The sequence below is a fragment of the Anabrus simplex genome, chromosome 1, assembly GCF_040414725.1.
Source record: "Anabrus simplex isolate iqAnaSimp1 chromosome 1, ASM4041472v1, whole genome shotgun sequence".
NCBI classification, from domain to species: Eukaryota; Metazoa; Arthropoda; class Insecta; order Orthoptera; family Tettigoniidae; genus Anabrus; species Anabrus simplex.
Genome location: NC_090265.1, coordinates 548271791 through 548291517, shown reverse-complemented (window position 1 = coordinate 548291517; position 19727 = coordinate 548271791). Strand labels below are relative to the sequence as shown.

General features: G+C 41.1%; 1 protein-coding gene across 1 annotated transcript in view; it reads right to left on the bottom strand.

Moving 5' to 3' along the window:
* Window positions 1-19727, bottom strand: part of LOC136857122 (uncharacterized) — a 220631-nt gene that overhangs the window by 31431 nt on the left and 169473 nt on the right. Inside the window, exon 2 of the mRNA XM_067135527.2 lies at window positions 4329-4728. Coding sequence (XP_066991628.2) covers window positions 4329-4728 — 400 coding nt within the window. The remainder of the gene's footprint in view (window positions 1-4328; window positions 4729-19727) is intronic.

Here is a 19727-nt window from a genome sequence, read left to right as displayed (position 1 = left end):
GACGAAAGGGCCAGGTTGAGAATTCTTTTAGCCTGTTAGTGTTCATTCTGATAATGTGTCCATAAAATGTCAATCGTCTTTTCCGAAAAGTTTGAGAATTTTTTTCAAAATGACAATATATCTCCTGGGATGATTTTTTCTTGTTTCTTTTCCTTTCCTTTCCTTTCCTTTCTTGTTTCTCGATGTCTCTGGTTAAAGATTCGCTACCAATGATTAATGTTTCTGAGGCATATAACGCTTCAGGTTTGATCACTGTATTATAGTGTCTAAGTTTTGCATTCTGAGATATTGATTTTTTATTATACCTGTTCCAAGTGATCCTGTATGCTTTCTGTAATTTGGAAATTCTTTCTTTATTTGCTTCGCGGTTTAAACCAGAGGGCTGAATAATTTCTCCCAAATATTTAAATTGGTTCGCTTGAACAATTTTGCCGAATTTAGTTATCATAGGTTGTCCATCTAAGTACCGTGAGGCTCCTTCCATGTACTGAGTTCTCTCATATTAAATTTCAAGTCCCGTTTTGATTTCATGCAGTTTTTCAATTGAATGAATTGCTTCATGCCTATTATTGGAAAGGATTGCTATGTCATCAGCAAAGGCCAGACATTGCACGTGAATTCTGTCTTTACGTAGTCTTCCAAGGGTTATTCCTTTAGTTTCCTTTTCTCAGGTCTTGATTACTTTCTCAAGTACCAAGTTAAACAGTAACGGCGACAAACCATCCCCTTGACGGATCCCGGTGTTAACAGGAAAAGGCTCACATATTTCGCCTAAGAATTTAACTTTTGAAGTAGTGCCAGTTGATGTTTGTTTGATTAATTCTCTTGTTTTTTATCCACTTGAAATTTTTCTACAGTATTGAAAAGTGTTTGACGGTCTATAGAGTCATATGCTTTTCTGAAATCTACGAAAGTAATGAAACCTGCCGCACTCCTCTGGGGCAATGATTAATGACTGACAGATGAAATGATATTGGAGAGTGTTGCTGGAATGAAAGATGACAGGAAAAACCGGAGTACCCGGAGAAAAACCTGTCCCGCCTCCGCTTTGTCCAGCACAAAGCTCTCATGGAGTGACTGACTGGAATTTGAACCACGGAACCCAGCGGTCATAGGCCGGCGCGCTGCCGCCTGAACCAGGGAGGCTACATTTCTGGTTTCAAAATACTAAATATAATCACCTCTCCCCATGACGTATTCTCAACCTGCACAAAACTACGGCCTCTCTCCGTGAAAGCCGGAAAGAAGAAACTACGTGAAGATGTTTCTGGCACAATCTGGCTAGAATGTCAAAGATCTGCTGCAAAGTGTTTCTGTAGCAGTGTTTCCCAACCGAGGTTGTTGTTGGTGGTGGTAATTGTTTCAAGAAGAAGTACAACTAGGCAACTATCCTCTATTAACACTAATCAGAGAGAAAACAGGAAGGGAAAAATGAAGGCATCAGCTAAAGAAATACAAGGGACACGAAGGGCGTGAAAACAAAGGACTTTCTAGCCCTCAGAACGTAATAGCGTCTGGGTCGGAAAATAACAAACGTTGACTAAGGAAGGTAGGATAGAATGTATGAAAGTGAGGTGACACTGCCCCCACCCACAGAGAGTCCCAATCGGGGTTCTGTGACGTTATGTTAAGGGCAACGCAAAAATTTAGAAAACATATTCTAAAAGGAGGTGACGAGAATCTAATTGTGATAGGAGACTGGAATGCAGTAGTAGGCCAAGGAAGAGAAGGTAGTACAGTAGGAGAATTTGGATTGGGACAAAGGAACGAAAGAGGAAGTCGGCTGGTTGAATTCTGCACTGATCATAATTTAGTCCTTACCAATACTTGGTTCAAACACCACAAACGGCGGCTGTATACGTGGACAAGACCTGGAGACACTGGAAGGTATTAAATAGACTTCATTATGATTAGGCAGAGATTCAGAAACCAGGTGTTGGACTGCAAACCATTCCCAGGAGCAGACGTGGACTCTGACCACAACTTGTTGGTCATGAAATGCCATCTGAAGTTGAAGAAATTGAAGAAAGGAAAGAATGCACAAAGATGGGATCTAGACAAGTTGAAAGAAAAGAGTGTGAGGGATTGTTTCAAGGAACATGTCGCACAAGGACTAAATGAAAAGGCTGAAGGAAACACTATAGAGGAAGAGTGGATAGTCATGAAAAATGAAGTCAGTAGGGCTGCTGAAGAAATGTTAGGAAGGAAGAAAAGATCAACTAAAAATCAGTGGATAACTCAGGAGATACTAGACCTGATTGATGAACGACGAAAATACAAGAATGCTAGAAATGAAGAGGGCAGAAAAGAATACAGGCGATTAAAGAATCAAGTGGATAGAAAGTGTAAGGTAGCTAAGGAAGAATGGCTGAAGGAAAAGTGCAAGGATGTCGAAGGCTGTATGGTCCTGGGAAAGGTAGATGCTGCATACAGGAAAATCAAGGAACCTTTGGAGAAAGGAAATCTAGGTGTATGAGTATTAAGAGCACAGACGGAAAGCCACTTCTAGGGTAAGAAGACAAAGCAGAAAGATGGCAGGAGCATATCCAACAGTTGTATCAAGGTAAAGATGTAGATAATTTGGTTCTGGAACATGAAGAGGCTGTTGACGCTGATGAAATGGGAGACCCAATTTTGAGGTCAGAGTTTGACAGAGCTGTGAGTGACCTAAATAGGAACAAGGCACCTGGAATTGATGATATTCCCTCTGAATTACTGACTGCCTTAGGAGAAACCAGCATGGTAAGGTTATTTCATTTAGTGTGCAAGATGTATGAGACAGGAGAAGTCCCATCCGATTTTCGGAAGAATGTTGTTATACCTATTCCCAAGAAAGCCGGTGCTGACAGGTGTGAAAACTACCGCACCATTAGTTTAGTATCTCATGCTTGTAAAACTTTAACACGTATTATTTACAGAAGAATGGAAAAACAAGTTGAAGCTGAGTTGGGAGAAGATCAATTTGGATTCAGAAGAAATGTAGGAACACGTGAAGCAATCCTGACTTTACGTCTGATCTTAGAGGATCGAATCAAGAAGGACAAGCCCACGTACATGGCATTCGTAGATCTAGAAAAGGCATTCGATAATGTTGATTGGACCAAGCTATTTATGATTCTGAAGATGATAAGGATCAGATACCGAGAGCGAAGAATTATCTACAATCTGTATAAAATTCAGTCTGTAGTTATAAGAATGGAGGGATTTGAAAAAGAAGCAGCAATCCAGAAAGGAGTGAGGCAACGCTGCAGTTTGTCCCCTCTCCTTTTCAATGTTAACATAGAACAGGCAGTAAAGGAAATCAAAGGGAAATTTGGAAAGGGAATCGCAGTCCAAGGATAGGAAATCAAAACCTTGAGATTTGACGATGATATTGTTATTTTATCTGAGACTGCAGAAGATCTCGAGAAGTTGCTGAATGGTATGGATGAAGTCTTGGGTAAGGAGTACAAGATGAAAATAAATAAGTCCAAAACAAGAATAATGGAGTGCAGTCGAACGAAGGCAGGTGATGTAGGAAATATTAGATTAGGAAATGAAGTCTTAAAGGAAGTAGATGAATATTGTTACTTGGGTAGTAAAATAACCAAGGATGGTAGAAGTAAGGAGGACATAAAATGCAGACTAGCACTAGCAAGGAAGAGCTTTCTTAAGAAAAGAAATTTGCTCACTTCAAACATTGATATCGGAATTAGAAAGATGTTTTTGAAGACTTTCGTGTGGAGCGTGGCATTGTATGGAAGTGAAACATGGACGATAACTAGCTCAGAAAAACGGATGGCAGGAAAATACTAGAAATGACAAAAACTCTGTTTTTCAGGTTTGTGTCAGAGATCCCTCTCTCACCAGACCCTTCAAATATTTTCCCTCTTATCCCAGTTACAGACTGAAGTAAACAAGGATGAAGGTATTACACATTGACTTCCATCCCTGTCAAGAAAACTTGACAATCAGCCCTACTCCCCTTCGTTATGACCTGACATGTACGACTGGATCAGGAACGCTTTCATTCGCCTGTCCATTTCCCCGCGATGCTATAACACACAAGACAAACCAACAAACAGACAAAAGCATAAAAATGTAACACTGAATCAGACACTGGTGATTATTTGTCCTATCTCGTGTAAAAACCACGAATAACGACAATATTCAAAATGTACAGGCAGAAAGTCGATATACGAATTGCAATTTGGCTCGCTTACATTACAGCACTATTTTATATTTTGTCTTGTGTTGAAATACGTGTCATGCAACCAGGGTTCGCCAAGGTTTAGTTACATATTGTTAGGGTTCCCCAAAATATAGTGATGAGATCTCTGTATACACACCTTCTTGTTGACAGAGCGGATGAGATCGGCTGCGGTAAAGGCCGGCGGAGTACAGGGAGGTGGCGCCGCGGCGTTGGTGGCATGTCCTCCATGTGGGGACGGCAGTTGGGAGGTGGACGCTACATCACCCACCGCCACCCACGTGGAGCAAGAGCGGGACGCGTGGTCTAGACGGGGGTGGTCCAGCAAGTAGCCTGACCGCTGTACGGCACTAAGGGCCAGCTCAGAAACCGCACAGCGGGCGGGCGGCAAGGCTGGCGTCTCCTCTGGGGACGGCAGCTGGCTGATGTCACTCGTGCTGAAACTCTTCTGTAGGCCTAGAGCAGAGGACAGCGCGGCGCAGCTCCGGATCAGGTCATTTTCCTCCTCAAACCAGAGGATCTCAGGGATGTCGGCAGGCCTGCACAACAAACACGAATTATTTGTTAGAGGACTGTGTGTTTACAATCTATTGTGGGATTAGGACAAGTTCCATGGAACTTGAGGTCAGGTCCAATTTCAGCATGTTCCTGGATCTAGTGATCAAAAAGCAGCAGGAAAAATCACATTCAATATAATATTAATAATAATAATAATAATAATAATAATAATAATAATAATAATAATAATAATAATAATAATAATAATAATTTTATTTGCTTTACGTTCCACTAACTACTTTATGGTTTTCGGAGACGCCGTGGTGCCGGAATTTAGTCCCGCAGGAGTTCCTTTCACGTGCCAGTAAATCTACCGACACGAGACTGACGTATTTCAGCGCTTTCAAATACCACCGGACTGAGCCAGGATCGAACCTGCCAAAGTGGGGGTCAGAAGGCCAGCGCCTCAACCGTTTGAGCCACTCAGCCCGGCACATTGAAGATAGCTATTTGCTTTACGTCACACCGACACAGATAGGTCGTATGGCGACGATGGGACACGAAAGGCCTAGGAAAAGGAAGGAAGCGACCGTGGCCTTAATTAAGGTACAGCCCCAGCATTTGCCTGGTGTGAAAATGGGAAACCACGCAAAACCATCTTCAGGGCTGCCGACAGTGGGGTTCGATCCCACTATCTCACGGATGCGAACATTCAAGATAGGCACTGTCGGTTCCAAGATTCGAAACTACGATCTCCAAATGGTGCAACATCCTAGTTCTATCAGAGAATTAATTAATTAATTAATTAATTAAAATAATTAATTGTTCATTTCAACATTTCAAATATCCTTGTCTATAAATAATTACTTCCAGTATCATGACTCTTACAACATATTTATGGAAACACTACAATAGTTCACAGAGTATGTGAATTTCATTTTGACAGTTAAACAGGATTCTAACAATCACATACTGTGAATATAATTGACAATATGTTTCCTTTATTTTTACGTCACACCGACACGTCGTCTTATGGCGGCGATATGATAGCACAGGATTGTGAAGGAAGAGATAGAGGTCCAGCATTTGTCTCGTGTGAAAATGGGAAACCGTGGAAAATCCTCCTCGGGGCTGCCGACAGTGGAATTCGAATCCACTATCTCCCGAAAGCAACCTCACAATTACGTGGCCCAAAGCGTATAGCCAACACGTTTGAGCAATTGTAATAAGACCAATGTAATAAGATAATAATAATAATAATAATAATAATAATAATAATAATAATAATTTAAGAGTCACTTCGATCGTTATACATAGTCACTGGCTTCTCACTAAGGTAGGCGTGGTTCCAATGCTGACAATGCATGTGGTTTTTGAAACGAGAAAGCATATACCAGTGGTTCGGAGTCGCTATTCGATTTCGCACCTCTGACTATAAAAAGGCGAGCGCCGTTGTTGTCAGGAAGAGCATCCTGAAGTAAAACTGGTCCAAGTCCACAAGTGCAGCACAACTCACACCCGCGACCCCATCAGTGTGTGGGAAAACCGGCAGAAGAAAAGGAGGAGAATAAGAAGTAGTAGAAGAAGAAAACTATTAACGAGTGTGTCTGATGTGACGGTCACGTATCTCTTCGTCTTTTACTGCCCTTCGAGCCTCTGGAAATTCACGGCATCACTTCCATATTTGTTGAACGGACAACAGTTGCCTTCCGAATACAGACGATCTTCCTATGAATATTGACAGGTTTTTGCTTGCGGAAAACGAATGACTATATGGTCCTCCTCCCGTCACCACTTGTTTAATCGCTATTTTGCAACGGTCACTGAGCAAAATTTTGGTTTACCAACTTGTGCACCTGTTTGCAATTTATCGGAGTGACTTCAAATTATGGAATACATCCGAGCTCCGTTCCTTTGCTTCTGATCAATAACACAAAGAAACTAACTTACTCTCGTATTTTAAAACACCTATTTCTGAGACAATGCCTTTTATCACTTTTCAAATTGTCCTTATATTAGGCTGTCCCATAATATTGCCGTTTTCTTCTTTATATTATTACCATTTTTACATTTACAATGACAATGGGTATTGTATTGATAGTAGAAAAAATATAAACTGGTGGTAACCAAAATCGAAATTCGTGTCATGTTGAGACACTTTAAAAAAGAACAGCGCAGCAGCCCCAAGGGCCATGGCCTACTAAATGATCATTGCTCAGCCCGAAGGCCTGCAGATTACGAAGTGTCGTGTCTAGGCCGTTATTCTTGGCTTTCTAGACCAGAGTCGCTATAGCTGCTCAATTGTAATCAGGTAGGCTGAGTGGAACTCTAACCAGCCCTCAGATTCAGGTAAAAATCCCTGACCTGGCCGGGCATCGAACCCGGGGCCTCCAGGTAAAAGGCAGGCACGATACCCCTACACCGCGGGACCGGCATCTTGAGACACTGCTGGAAGCAAAATTGATAAAGCTGCTGCTATCTGACAAATACGTGGTCATCAACGAGCGGATATCCCAACGATCCAATAATGGGGAATATGAACATTAAAGGTTTGCCATGTCCTGGAAGGCCTGCTATATATGGGATATTGAGAGTACCTGCATAGCCCTGTATTTAAATTCATATACCAGCACAATAAAAATTTCAGAATAAATTGATCTATAAGAAGATACAGTAGACCGTCAAAATAAAATTCTCAAAATGTCTCATACAAAAATGACAGATCTGTACCTCCCTTATTAACACCAAAAGCTCACCGCCGAGTGGCTATTTGCCGCCAGTTTCTCAGTAACCCTATGGTCGGAAGGTTTACTACGAGAATAGTCACAAAAATTGGATCTACTTCCGTAATCCCGACACGCGAAAAGAGTGGCTTGATCCTGGCCAGCCAGTTAAAGCCATTGTTAAACGAAGCAGATATGAAAGAAGAAGAATGTTGTGCGTCTGATGGAATTACTACACTTTGAACTTGCTCCAAATATATCAATCGTCAGTTGTATTCTGAATAACTTGACCGAGCTCATGTTAATTTGGCTGAAAGATAGCGTACCAAGCATTGATAAATCGCGTGAAATCGCGAGAGAGGACTGTTGCAACAGGACAGCTCAAGACCACACACAACTTGAAGTACCACAGAAGAAGTCCTGGAACCGGGTTGAATAGACCTGCTAGTACATCCAGCGTACAGTCCAGACCTTGCATCTTCTGATTACCATTTGTTCAGATCCATGGCTTACTGTCTTCGGGTGGGGGTGGGGGGGTCACTTTCAGAATATCGAAAACCCAAATGCGATATCCGTGAATTCTTAGCATCAGAAAATGAAGACTGATACCGTCTGGCTCACAAACGGCTCAACCATTGTATAAAACGGCCTTTACTTTGAGGACTAAATGTGTTGTGCTTCATAATTAATTAAAATGTGAATGAAGTATGTTCGAAAAACCGGCATTACTTTCTCTCTGTTCCACTTACAAATCACGTATTTCTGAGCGTTGACTTTTCCTCCCGATATGGAATTTCTTTTTCAATCTTGGTAAGTGAAGCATGGTTTTCCTAAACGGGCACTACTTCTATCTGTATTGGAAGAAGTGGAGTGTGACCTACTAGGTTTGTCAACATCTGTCGTAGGAAGATGCATTATTTGATGGCACCCGCATATCAGTGATTCACGAATAAGGGCTATAGTACATGTAATCGCGTCCTAGAACCTGAATTTCTTTCAGCAAAGTCTCCACGGAAGCTTCTATTGATTTTAGTCCAGTGAACCAACAAACCCAACGAATTCGGCGAAGTCAAAGAGCACCACACTCTCTAGAACTTGTTACGTTGTTCATTTGGGTTTATAGAGTATAGGACGCAGAGGTCTGCATGGGCTCGGGCCTAGATCTGTCCGGTCCGTGGGCCCGGCTTGGGACTAATTTATGGCATATGGTGCAAGTAGTAAGTTTAGTGCAGCAGGACTGGTGGTTGAAGAGCCTCGCACCAGGCGGACTAGCCAGAGTGTGGACTAAATTATAATCCTTTACGGCAACTTAGGTCAATAATAAATAGTGAGTACCTACTCTAATCATGATTATATTATTACTGTTTATATTTCTTTTCAAACGCATGCATACAATCATCGTTATAGTAGTAGGGGAACGGGGGGGGGGCAAGACGGCGACATGGGGCAAGACGGGGTGGGGATTTCCTTGTCTCCATGGCGCTGCCACTGGCCTGAAAACGGAAAAAGTTTGAAGGGCAGATGTAGGTTACACAGTTCCTACGACTTCTAGTCATTGTGAGCTGTCTGTATGCGTGGAGTGGCTTTTTTACTGTTTCTCACCCCTGTAATCTTATACATCTGTATCCTTTGGAATTTGATGAGGTAAACTGGAATTGCAGTACATTTGTTTTTGAACACTATCCATTAGACTGTACCTTAATGTATATATATTGAGCTTGTGGAGGTAATTCATAAATAAATGAAGATATTTTTATCCCGTTAATCTCAATATAACATTTGGGGTAAGACGGGGACGTCCCCGTCTTGCCCCAGTCCCCAGCTTGCCCTAGTCCTCATCTTGCCCCAGTCCTAATCTTGACCTTTAGGATAATTAGTATTTCCCCTGTAGGTACTTATATAATTTCTAGTCATATTTCGTTTTTATAAATTATGTCCCCTAGTATAGGCCAAGGGATCAAATAGTGAGTGCAAAGGGTAGTGGATTTCTCAATCAGTCATTACCGACAGCAGTGGCTACGCTGGCTAAAGGGCAGCGATAGGTCATGGGCCCAAGCTCTCTGCTGACTCGGTAGACGCGTGGGTTCGAGCCCCACCGCCGGCCGTCCTTGAAATGGTTTACCGTGGTTTCCCGTTTTCAACACCAGTCAAATGCTGGGACGGTACCTTCTGACAGTCCACGGCCACTTCCTTCGACACCCTTTCCTAGTTTCATTCGTCTTCATCCAGTCCATCTCTCATCCCGATGCACAGGTCGCCCACGGGGGTCGACTTAAAAGTCCTGCACACGATCTCTCAGGAGGTCACATGAAATTGTATTCTTGCTCATTATGCTATCTACGAGCCTTATGATGGTTTATTAGGGTGTAATACTTTACGATGATAGGCCTATTAGTAATTCAAGGTTATGTTATAGATTCAAATTTAAGTATAATTTTTACTGAAAAATTCAAGTTTCCAGGCCAGTGGTAGCACCATGGAGGCAAAGAAACCCCCACCCCATATGTGGGGCAAGACGGGGCATTGGTAGTATGCACGATTTTTTGTGTGTGGAGTTTTTGTGTTTGACTTTTGAAAAAATATTTTGTTGCACTATGAGAAACAGATAGTGACGCAACAAAAAGGTACTATTTGTGAATATATTATCAACATGTATAATGCACCTGAACTACTCTTTTCTTAGCGTCCCCATCTTGCCCCCCTTCCCCTAGTAGTAGTAGTAGAATAATTAGAAGAATAAGAAGAATCAATTAACGAGTTTTCCAGCTGTTTAAAACATAAATATTTTGGACACGGGCCTGCCGGTCGGTAAAGTATAACCCATTCTCGAGCTCGGGTCTAAGAAACTCGACCCTTGCAGACCTCTAGTAGGGCGACACAAACACGATTTTGATATTTCCCGAATACTTAGTTTCGTAAAAGCAATACACATATACAGTAGACTTTGGTTATTTCGTACTTTAAAAGTCCAGAAAATCGAATCAACTAGGAATTCGAATTAAACACTATCACATTATCACACACGACTCTTGAATTCAGAACTATCCCAACGTTATCGTAACCGACTTTCAACGTATTAGGTCGAGTTACGTATATTTAGTACGTGTTGAAAACATGTTGAGTACAGAACAAAAATGGCCAACCGAACACCAGTGGGATCCGAACCACAACCTCCTGATTTCGCTTCGGTTGCTCTACCAATTGAGCTATGGTGGCCTAGGCCATCTTTATTCTGTTGGAAAGGATCTAAGATACATATTCATTATCCCAACGTTTTTCAATGATTGTTTGTGTTTCAGTAACAACAGAATATGTCGAAGCAATAACAGACCATAACACTTCACTTACCAAGCCTTAAGTGGCCAGCTGAATGTATCAGTAAACCTTATGAAAGCTGCCAATCAACCCAACGTGGATTATTGGGTAAAGCATTATCAGCAACATTGCCCGAATACCGAAACTCAAGTTCGCTATCTAGAAGATTACTGCATGTAAGTAACATGAGTTCTGGAAACCAGGAGCTTGAAGCTTTTCATAGCTTCATAACAACTACAGTTCCGTTTCCAGCATCAGCACGGTTCTACAATACTTTTCTCCTCCGCCGAGAAAGCATTGAATTTTCTTTAAACATATATTTTTTGAAAATATCAGAGTTCTAATATGGTATTTTTACTTCGAATTAAAGAATATGATATTCGAATTAAACATGAATTTTTAGTTGTTTTCTATAGAAGTGTCAAGGGACCGCAAAAAATATTCAAATTATTCACGAATTCTAATTAAGAACGTTAACCAAGATCCAACATATCCTATATACACGACGATAGTAGTGCGTGTTGTTGTCTATGATGCGGAGGTCTGGAACGCTATGGAGTATTTCGTTCATTCGTTCGTTTCTAGTCTGTTTACCCTCCAGGGTCGGTTTTTCCCTCGGACTCAGCGAGGGATCCCACCTCTACCGACTCAAAGAGCTTCAGACTCTGGGTCGGGGGATACAACTGGGGAGATGACCAGTACCTCGGCCTGGCGGCCTCACCTGCTATGCTGAACAGGGGGATGGGAAGTTTGGAAGGGATAAACAAGGATGAGGGAAGGAAGCGGCCGTGGCCTTAAGTTAGGTACTATCCCGGCATTTCCCTGGAGGAGAAGTTAGAAACCATGGAAAACCACTTCCAAGGTGGTTGAGGAGGGAATCGAACCCCCCTTTAATCAGTTGACCTCCCGAGGCTGAGTGGACGCCGTTCCAGCCCTCGTACCACTTTTCAAATTTCGTGGCAGAGCCGGGAATCGAACCCGGACCTCTGGGATGGCAGCTAATCACACTAACCACTACAATACAGAGGCGGACTAAGGAGTATTTGAAAAATAAATTAGTGGCTATGGAAATGGAGATGTTTCGGTAGAATCACTTTAAGAAATAAGGTGAGTCTAAAAATCCAGATCCATTGGTCAGTGAATAGAAAATTAATTGGTTACCAGGCAATCTCGTATCATACGGCATAATTTCAAAAAACAATCATGCCTAGAATTCTGAGCTGGTAAACTATAATCTAAACATCAGGAACCACCTGATATTTTTAAATCTTTAAAGAGGATATTGTTGTTCAAGCTACACTACTGTACTATGGTGGCCGGTTCCGTTGAGCGAAGGGGCACGAATTAATGGGTACTGGTTGAACACCAACGTGTTCTCTTCACGGATGCATGCAGAATCGTCTTACTGAAGAGTGCTCTGTAATCGTCGGCAATGCATATAGAAAATATTTGACAATGTTTCAGCATCGGAAAGGTGTTAAGGGCAATACATTTATAGTTTTAATGCGTGTGGGCGTCGTCTGCCGTGTGAGGTACAGCGTGTAGTTGTAATGGAGGAATGTATTATGTGTTGTGTGTGTGTGTGTGTGTGTGTGTGTGTGTGTGTGTGTGTGTGTGTGTGTGTGTGTTGTAGAGAAGTGCAGAGACAGCCTTCGAGCCGCTGAATTAACCGTTCGAAATTTAAGTCCCACAGCTCGACCGAGATTAGAACCCGGCACTCGTCGGACTAAATGCTACCGCGCTACCACTCAGCAAAGTAGCATGCATCATGCACGGTGCACAACTGGATAATTGGATGAAATGCTATGGGATTCTCGATTGTTGTCACTACATAAAGAAAATATGTTTTCAATTCCAGATAAAGACGTAGAAATAACAACCATTCTAATTGGTGCAACTTCGCTGGTTTAACCTTGAGACTTCTTCTTCTTCTTAATCTGTTTAAACTGCAGGGTCGGTTTTCCCCTCGGACTCAGCGAGGGATCCCACCTCTACCACCTCAAGGGTGGTGTCCTGGAGCTTCAGACTCTGGGTCGGGGGATACAACTGGGGAGGATGATCAGTACCTCACCCAGGTGGCCTCACCTACTAAGCTGAACAGGGGCCTTGTGGGGGGATGAGAAGATTGGAAGGGACAGACAAGGAAATTGGAAGGAAGCGGCCGTGGCCTTAAGTTAGGTACCATCCCGGCATTTCCCTGGAGGAGAAGTGGGAACCACGGAAAACCACTTTCTGGATGGTTGAGGTGGGAATCGAACCTACCTCTACTCAGTTGACCTCTCGAGGCTGAGTGGACCCCGTTCCAGCCATCGTACCATTTTTCAAATTTCGTGGCAGAGCCGGGAATCGAACCCAGGCCTCCGGGGGTGGCAGCCAATCACAATAACCATACACCACAGAGGCGTACTTAACCTTTAGACACAGTATAAATATTGGCTAGGAAAATACGTAAGTTCTTTCCGCGCAACCACGAATATTCGCCTTATGGATGCTGCATACCCGCTATACAGCTGAGGTAAAGAGTGTTGCCGAGATCACAATTAAATGTGCAACAATATTTAACTGTTCGTTCTGTTTACAAAACTGTGCCATCGCAAGCATTTATTGTATCGTTCGTAATCCTCTTCTCGTCAGCAGTCACAAATCGTTTCAGGAAAGGATCAGGTTGATAGTGTCTGAACAAAGAATCACAGATAGTCACGCGCCGGGCCAAATTCTGTTCACTCAGTTCACGTCGTACCCAACTATTGAAGCGAAAACGTGACCAAGTCTTTTCAGATTATTCCTCGCACTATTGGATGATATATCATCGTTGCGCATGATAAAACCGTTAATGTGATAATTTTGTGGGATAAATACTGACCCGCAGCATACATACCATAAGAGCGAAAATTCTTTGAAATTAGAAACACAATATTGAACCTGATGACAAAACCTTACCGGGAAAAGTTCTAAGCTGAAATATTTCACAGGCACAACGACGATATTCAATTCGTGTGTTAATTACTTCGGTTTTATCCTTGGGTTGCATTCAATTAAAACTCCTTCAGACATTCCTCGCCAGTATTCACATGTCTGATTGTACGAGATTTGTCTGTTAAAGAAAAAAATTTCAGACCAAATTCTTGAAAAACTCTCCTAGCATGTTCGATCTGTTACAACCATTAAGCACAACAAATCTTCCTCTAGGTTTATACAGCGTTTTGTTTAAATGTAATAGTAAAATAATGTAAGGTATCTAAAGTGTCCCTTTAAAGTTTCCTTGTTGGCAAACTCAAAACTAGCCAAAATGTTTAGTTGCTTGCGATATCAATGAAGAGCTGACCAAGTTGTTGCTTGTTGCACCCTTGATTGTGGTGATCTCAGCAACACTCTCTGCCCCGGCTGTATAGTGTGTATGCAGGATCACCATGCGAATATTCGCGGTTGCGCGGAATAATTATTTCCCCACCTGAAATATATCTCTGATAATCTTCTCAGACTTTGCCGATTTACTTGGGTCGGTACTAAATGTGGATTGACTAGTTTTATGACTGAATACCTTTTCTGACGCCAACCCTGTGTGGAAGGATGTATTCATTATGTTTATTAATACGAACTCTAATACCGAACCCCACGCTAGAGGAATTAACTAACCAAACACAGTTTGGTTCCCGTCCGGGAATCCGACCGAAGACCCTCTCAACCGAAGGCCACCTCGCTGTCCATTCAGCTAAAGAGCCGAACATACATAATGTACTAAACGTCAATCGAAAATTGACAAATGTTCCTGTGAGCGAGTTTTCCTCCACAAAATTTATGTTGCTTCCCAAAGCCGTAATGCTGCCATTAACCTTCATGCACTTATTCATAATCAGTTCAGTGCTCCAGTATTCCAACATGATAAATTAATATGCCTGATAAAACGCTGCATTTCCAGTTGAATGTGATGTATTTGGTGCTCCTGACAACGCTATCTAGAAGTCTGAAGATTCTAGTTGCTCAACTCATAACTGCACAAATGAATGAATCGTTCTTCCTGTATTCTTAATTTTGTACACTTACAAGTCTTTAAGACTCATTAATGTGTATCACTATATCTAAGGACATTAAATTTAGTACATTAGACACTGTTTAGAGCTGAAATTCCCGTCTCATTCAACATTATATCAATTTCTGCGAGACACATCCCGAACGTCCGTTATCGGAATTATAAGAATGTAAGTTTTATTTTCTGGAATGTTAGTTATTTTGCAATAATAGTAATAATGTTCGATAATTCAATGTTACACTTTTATATAATCTACATTTTGATGCACCACCAATCTAATAACTTATAGTTTCAATAACCGTTTTCGTGTGATTACGTTTTGTTTTGTTCAGTAATATTTTTACTTTACCTGGCAAGATAAAGGCCTTCAGACCTTCTCTTCCATCCAACCAGGCACTGAAATATACATATATTACACTGTATTACATTAATTAGATTCAATACAAATGAAATTAATAATAGTACAAAAAAGATGAGTGATGAAATTAAATTGAGATTAAACAAATTAGATATAATACCAGGAAAAATTCTTAAAACTAATATCCTACATGTAAAAATGATGTAGTGCATAAAATTTAATAACATTTGAAAAATAAAACTATTAAGAATTTTGAACTAAACTTCTACCATGGCACCTGTGGCAATATAGTGGTTGTGAATAATAACATCAATTTTACATATGATCCTTATTGATGCATAAAATGTTTCCAAGGGTTTTTTTTTCAAAGTGCGAATAGCGCTTAACCCTCTGATGCTTTCGGGAAGGAGGTTAGCTGTTTTTACGAGACGTAATACACACACACACACACACACACACACACACACACACACACACACACACACACACACAAACACACATACACACACGAAACCGTACGTGCTTCCGACTCTCATAATATGCCCAATCCAAGATAAAAATGAAATATGGAACAAACGTTCCAAATGTATAAACAGAAAAACATTTTAATTATGAATTCGGGGTGAGTCGACCACACCCGTCTCTTCGGATTTATGCAATCTACAGTTTATAATCTAATGAGAAAATAATAATCACCCCTGCCATTCGATAATAAGTTCTCGTGAAGGTACACAGCTTGAAATACGTGTATTTGATGCTGATAAACTACCAATAAGGAGGTAATAATGAATGAAAGCATAGAACCTGAAATCTAATAAAATATATGACTAAAATAATACCTGATTAATCTAAATGCCCGTAAATGGGCACCAGAGTTCACCAAAATGGATCCCTCGAATTCTGATAGAGCATGATAATTCTTTCCCCAGGGTGTGTACATAAATCTGCGTACTCTTACATCTGTTTCAGGCCTTACCTAGCCTTCTGAAAACGACTGAATAGGCAGGAACTGCACCTAGGTTCATCAATAACTCCACTGGTTCTAAGATAACTAACTATATTATGAATAATATTCGTGCATGAGCACGTCATCAACACACCAAAATATACATCAAATACAGTTACAAAATACTTCTGGAATACTCCATATTTACAACAGCAACAACAACAACAAAAACAGTGGGTAACCAAAAGCGAGGACCAAGCTACCATTTGCAGTCAGTCCGTTGAACAAAGCGCATATACTGTATGTAGATAAATACGCTTCACTGTCGCTGTGTATCAACACAACTTGCATATTCTCATAATTGGCACTTGTTATATCACACAGATACTATATCTGTATAATACTGTGTTCACTGACTCTAGCACTTCGTTTAAAGATACATTCACTCGAGCAACACACGCTTGTTGTTCGCGAACATAAATTATGGAAAATCTGAAATACAGCACCCCATGGCTCTCACCAACATATAAGACACCAAGCCACCACAAGTGATAAAATACCAAGTGCCTAAGCACTCCACAGTTTGTAGGTTAGTACCACACATCACATTACACAAAATTTCACGTCAACCACGAACCAGAAAAGTTTTAAGGCAAGCCATGTTTCACCAAAATTTGAAGTAAAGTCCACTTCGCCGTTTTGTCACATGCCTATATAGAACTCAACTTCCTTCTGTTCTCACATGATATATCTAGATTCGTCCTGGCCATCCAATCACGAATGGAAGATCCTTTTGCCATACCAATACAACAACCCTAACATCTTATGGGTCCCACTACAATAACAACAAGACCACCTCGTCGAACTCTGAGCTGTTCCACATGACTCACAGAAAGATTCCGAATTGTAAATCCGCTTGTACAATACAAATCACTCATATCATATATGGAGACATTCCATATGAAAATATTAAGAATAAATCTACAAATCAAATAAAATAATAATAATAATAATAATAATAATAATAATAATAATAATAATAATAATAATAATAATACGAATAATGACAATAATATCTCTTACTTCTGAATACAGTGCGAGGATGTGATATATGTACTATCACAAACCATTAAAGAAACGTTCCGCGTTTAATCATAAACTGCGTTTCCACTTAATAATGTTTCGTTATAAGAACAGCTGCACCCGACTTCTTTGTGCGGCCGAGGGCGTTACCGGGCCAGTGTTCTATCGTGCGTTCGAAGGTTTGAACCTAGTGATATTAGAATTCCTTTTATGCATTTATTTCAATCCTACGTGAGCCGTAACAATGAAGTAATGACGATCACATATGACATTCGACGTGCATAATTTATTGCAGTGCAATATGCGCAGCCTTGACGACTGGCTGATGTTCTTGAGCTGACGAGCGGGTTGTTCTCAATTGCATTATTCTCAACTTCTTCGTTTTCAACAGACGTCACTGGCGCATCCCGAACAGGTCGCTTACAAAGGACTACGTTTCACACAGCCGTCTTTAAAACCTCTCGTAACTTACTCATAGCTGGTAATCTTCGTCCAGGAAATCGTACTTGGTATAAAAATCGTGCTTTTCATGCGTTACGTCACTTTTCTACGTAGAGTTTTGTCGTATTCACGTACTCATCACCTTGCACATAGTGGTTATCTCTAAAGGAACAATGCTCGAATGTATAGACATTAGCCTAGCCATTTACCATCCTTGAGTCACCGAAAACCTTCGACATCTAAGTGCGGTGTTAAACCATTAAAAAATAAAATAAATGTACAGACAGCTTTCCGTACTGCAACGACCAAAATGTGTTTTATTATGCCTCTCTTAAACCCTGATAGTGATAATCATATCCAACGAGTGCAGTATTTACTATCACTTGATTTAATGTTGACAATGGCATAGACAATGCCTTTGTCCGTAGTCGGATATCTGAAATTTCATGAATGTCAAATCTTCACAAACGATGCCTTCTCGATAATAAAAACCGTCATCGCTTTGAGAAGCCCGGTATATCTACCACAAGTAATTACACACAGATACGTGCACCTTTAAGCATTATAACTCAGTATTCACTTGGAGACCTCTATGTACAGTATGTAATAAAATACAATATTCTCACCCGCTAATTCTGGACCACCTAAAACCGAGAAGAGAGTAGGCCTATTCATTTATTGCAATCCATATTGCTTTTTGATACATGCATTGATCTTTCTTATTACAATTAGTTTGATTATTACAACATTCAACATTATAAAAACCAAACCAAACCCCACGGCGCAACAGCCCCGAAGGGCCGTGACCTACCAAGGGGGTGCTGTTCAGCCCGAAGGCCTGCAGATTACAAGGTATCGTGTGGTCGGCACGACGAATCCTCTCGGCTATCTAGATCGGCCCACCATCTAACCGTCAGATAACTCCTCAATTGAAATCACATAGGCTGAGCAGACTTCGAATCAGCCCTCAGATCCAGGTAAAAATCCTTGACCGGGCGAGTTGGCCGTGCGGTTAGGGGCGCACAGCTGTGAGCTTGCATCCGGGAGATAGTGGGTTCGAACCGCACCGTCGGCAGCCATGAAGATGGTTTTCCGTGGTTTTCGATTTTTACACCAAGCAAATGCTGGGGCTGTCCCTTAATTAAGGCCACGGCCGCTTCCTTCCCATTCCTAGGCCTTTCCTGTTCCATCGTCGCCATAAGACCTAACTGTGTCGGTGCGACGTAAAGCAAATAGCAAAAAAGAAATCCTTGACCTGGCCGGGGATCGAACCCAGTATATCCGAGTAAGAGGCAGGTATGCTATCCCTGCACCGCGGGAGCGGATATTAAACATTATAATTAAACTTAATAAGCATTTTGAAATGATCACGCCAGGCTGTGTGGCTCAGATGGTTGAGGCGCTGCCTTTCTGACCCCAGCTTGGCAGGTTCGATCCGGGCTCAGTCCGGTGGTATTGAAGGTGCTAAAATAGGACAGCCTAGTGTCTGTATATTTACTGACACGTAAAAGAACTCCTGCGGGACTAAATTCCGGCACCTCGGCGTCTCCAAAAGTCTTTAAAATGTTGTTAGTGGGACATAAATCTATTATTATTATTATTATTATTATTATTATTATTATTATTATTATTATTATTATTATTATTATTATTATTATTATTATTATTATTATTATTACAAAGAAATTGTCACATTTTATTTTTTCTTATTTACTTTGGCCACATATTTTTTCTAAATGACAAAAAAATGCTGTTCTTCCCGGGACGATTCCAAAGTAAATGGCTGCTGGGTCAGTTTGTACAGTACAGCAATAATTCATAAATATGATTGGAGAAGTGGTCTCCGCTCTACTTAAAATGGGCCTCACTTACTGCCTCTTGTACGTGAAAGCCTACATCACGCTATGTGTACATAAAATTGCCGTCAGATGTAATGAAAAATACGACGAAGAGACATGCAATTCGTATCAAGTTGTATATGTTCAAGAAAAAGGTGCAGGTGATTAACCCGCAATAACCTTTCACTGAATTAGTATTGAATCCGATTATACTTGATTTCTCTGGCTTTCTAATTCATCATCATCATCATCATCATCATCTGTTTACCCTCCAGGTTCGGTTTTTCCCTCGGACTTAGTGAGGGA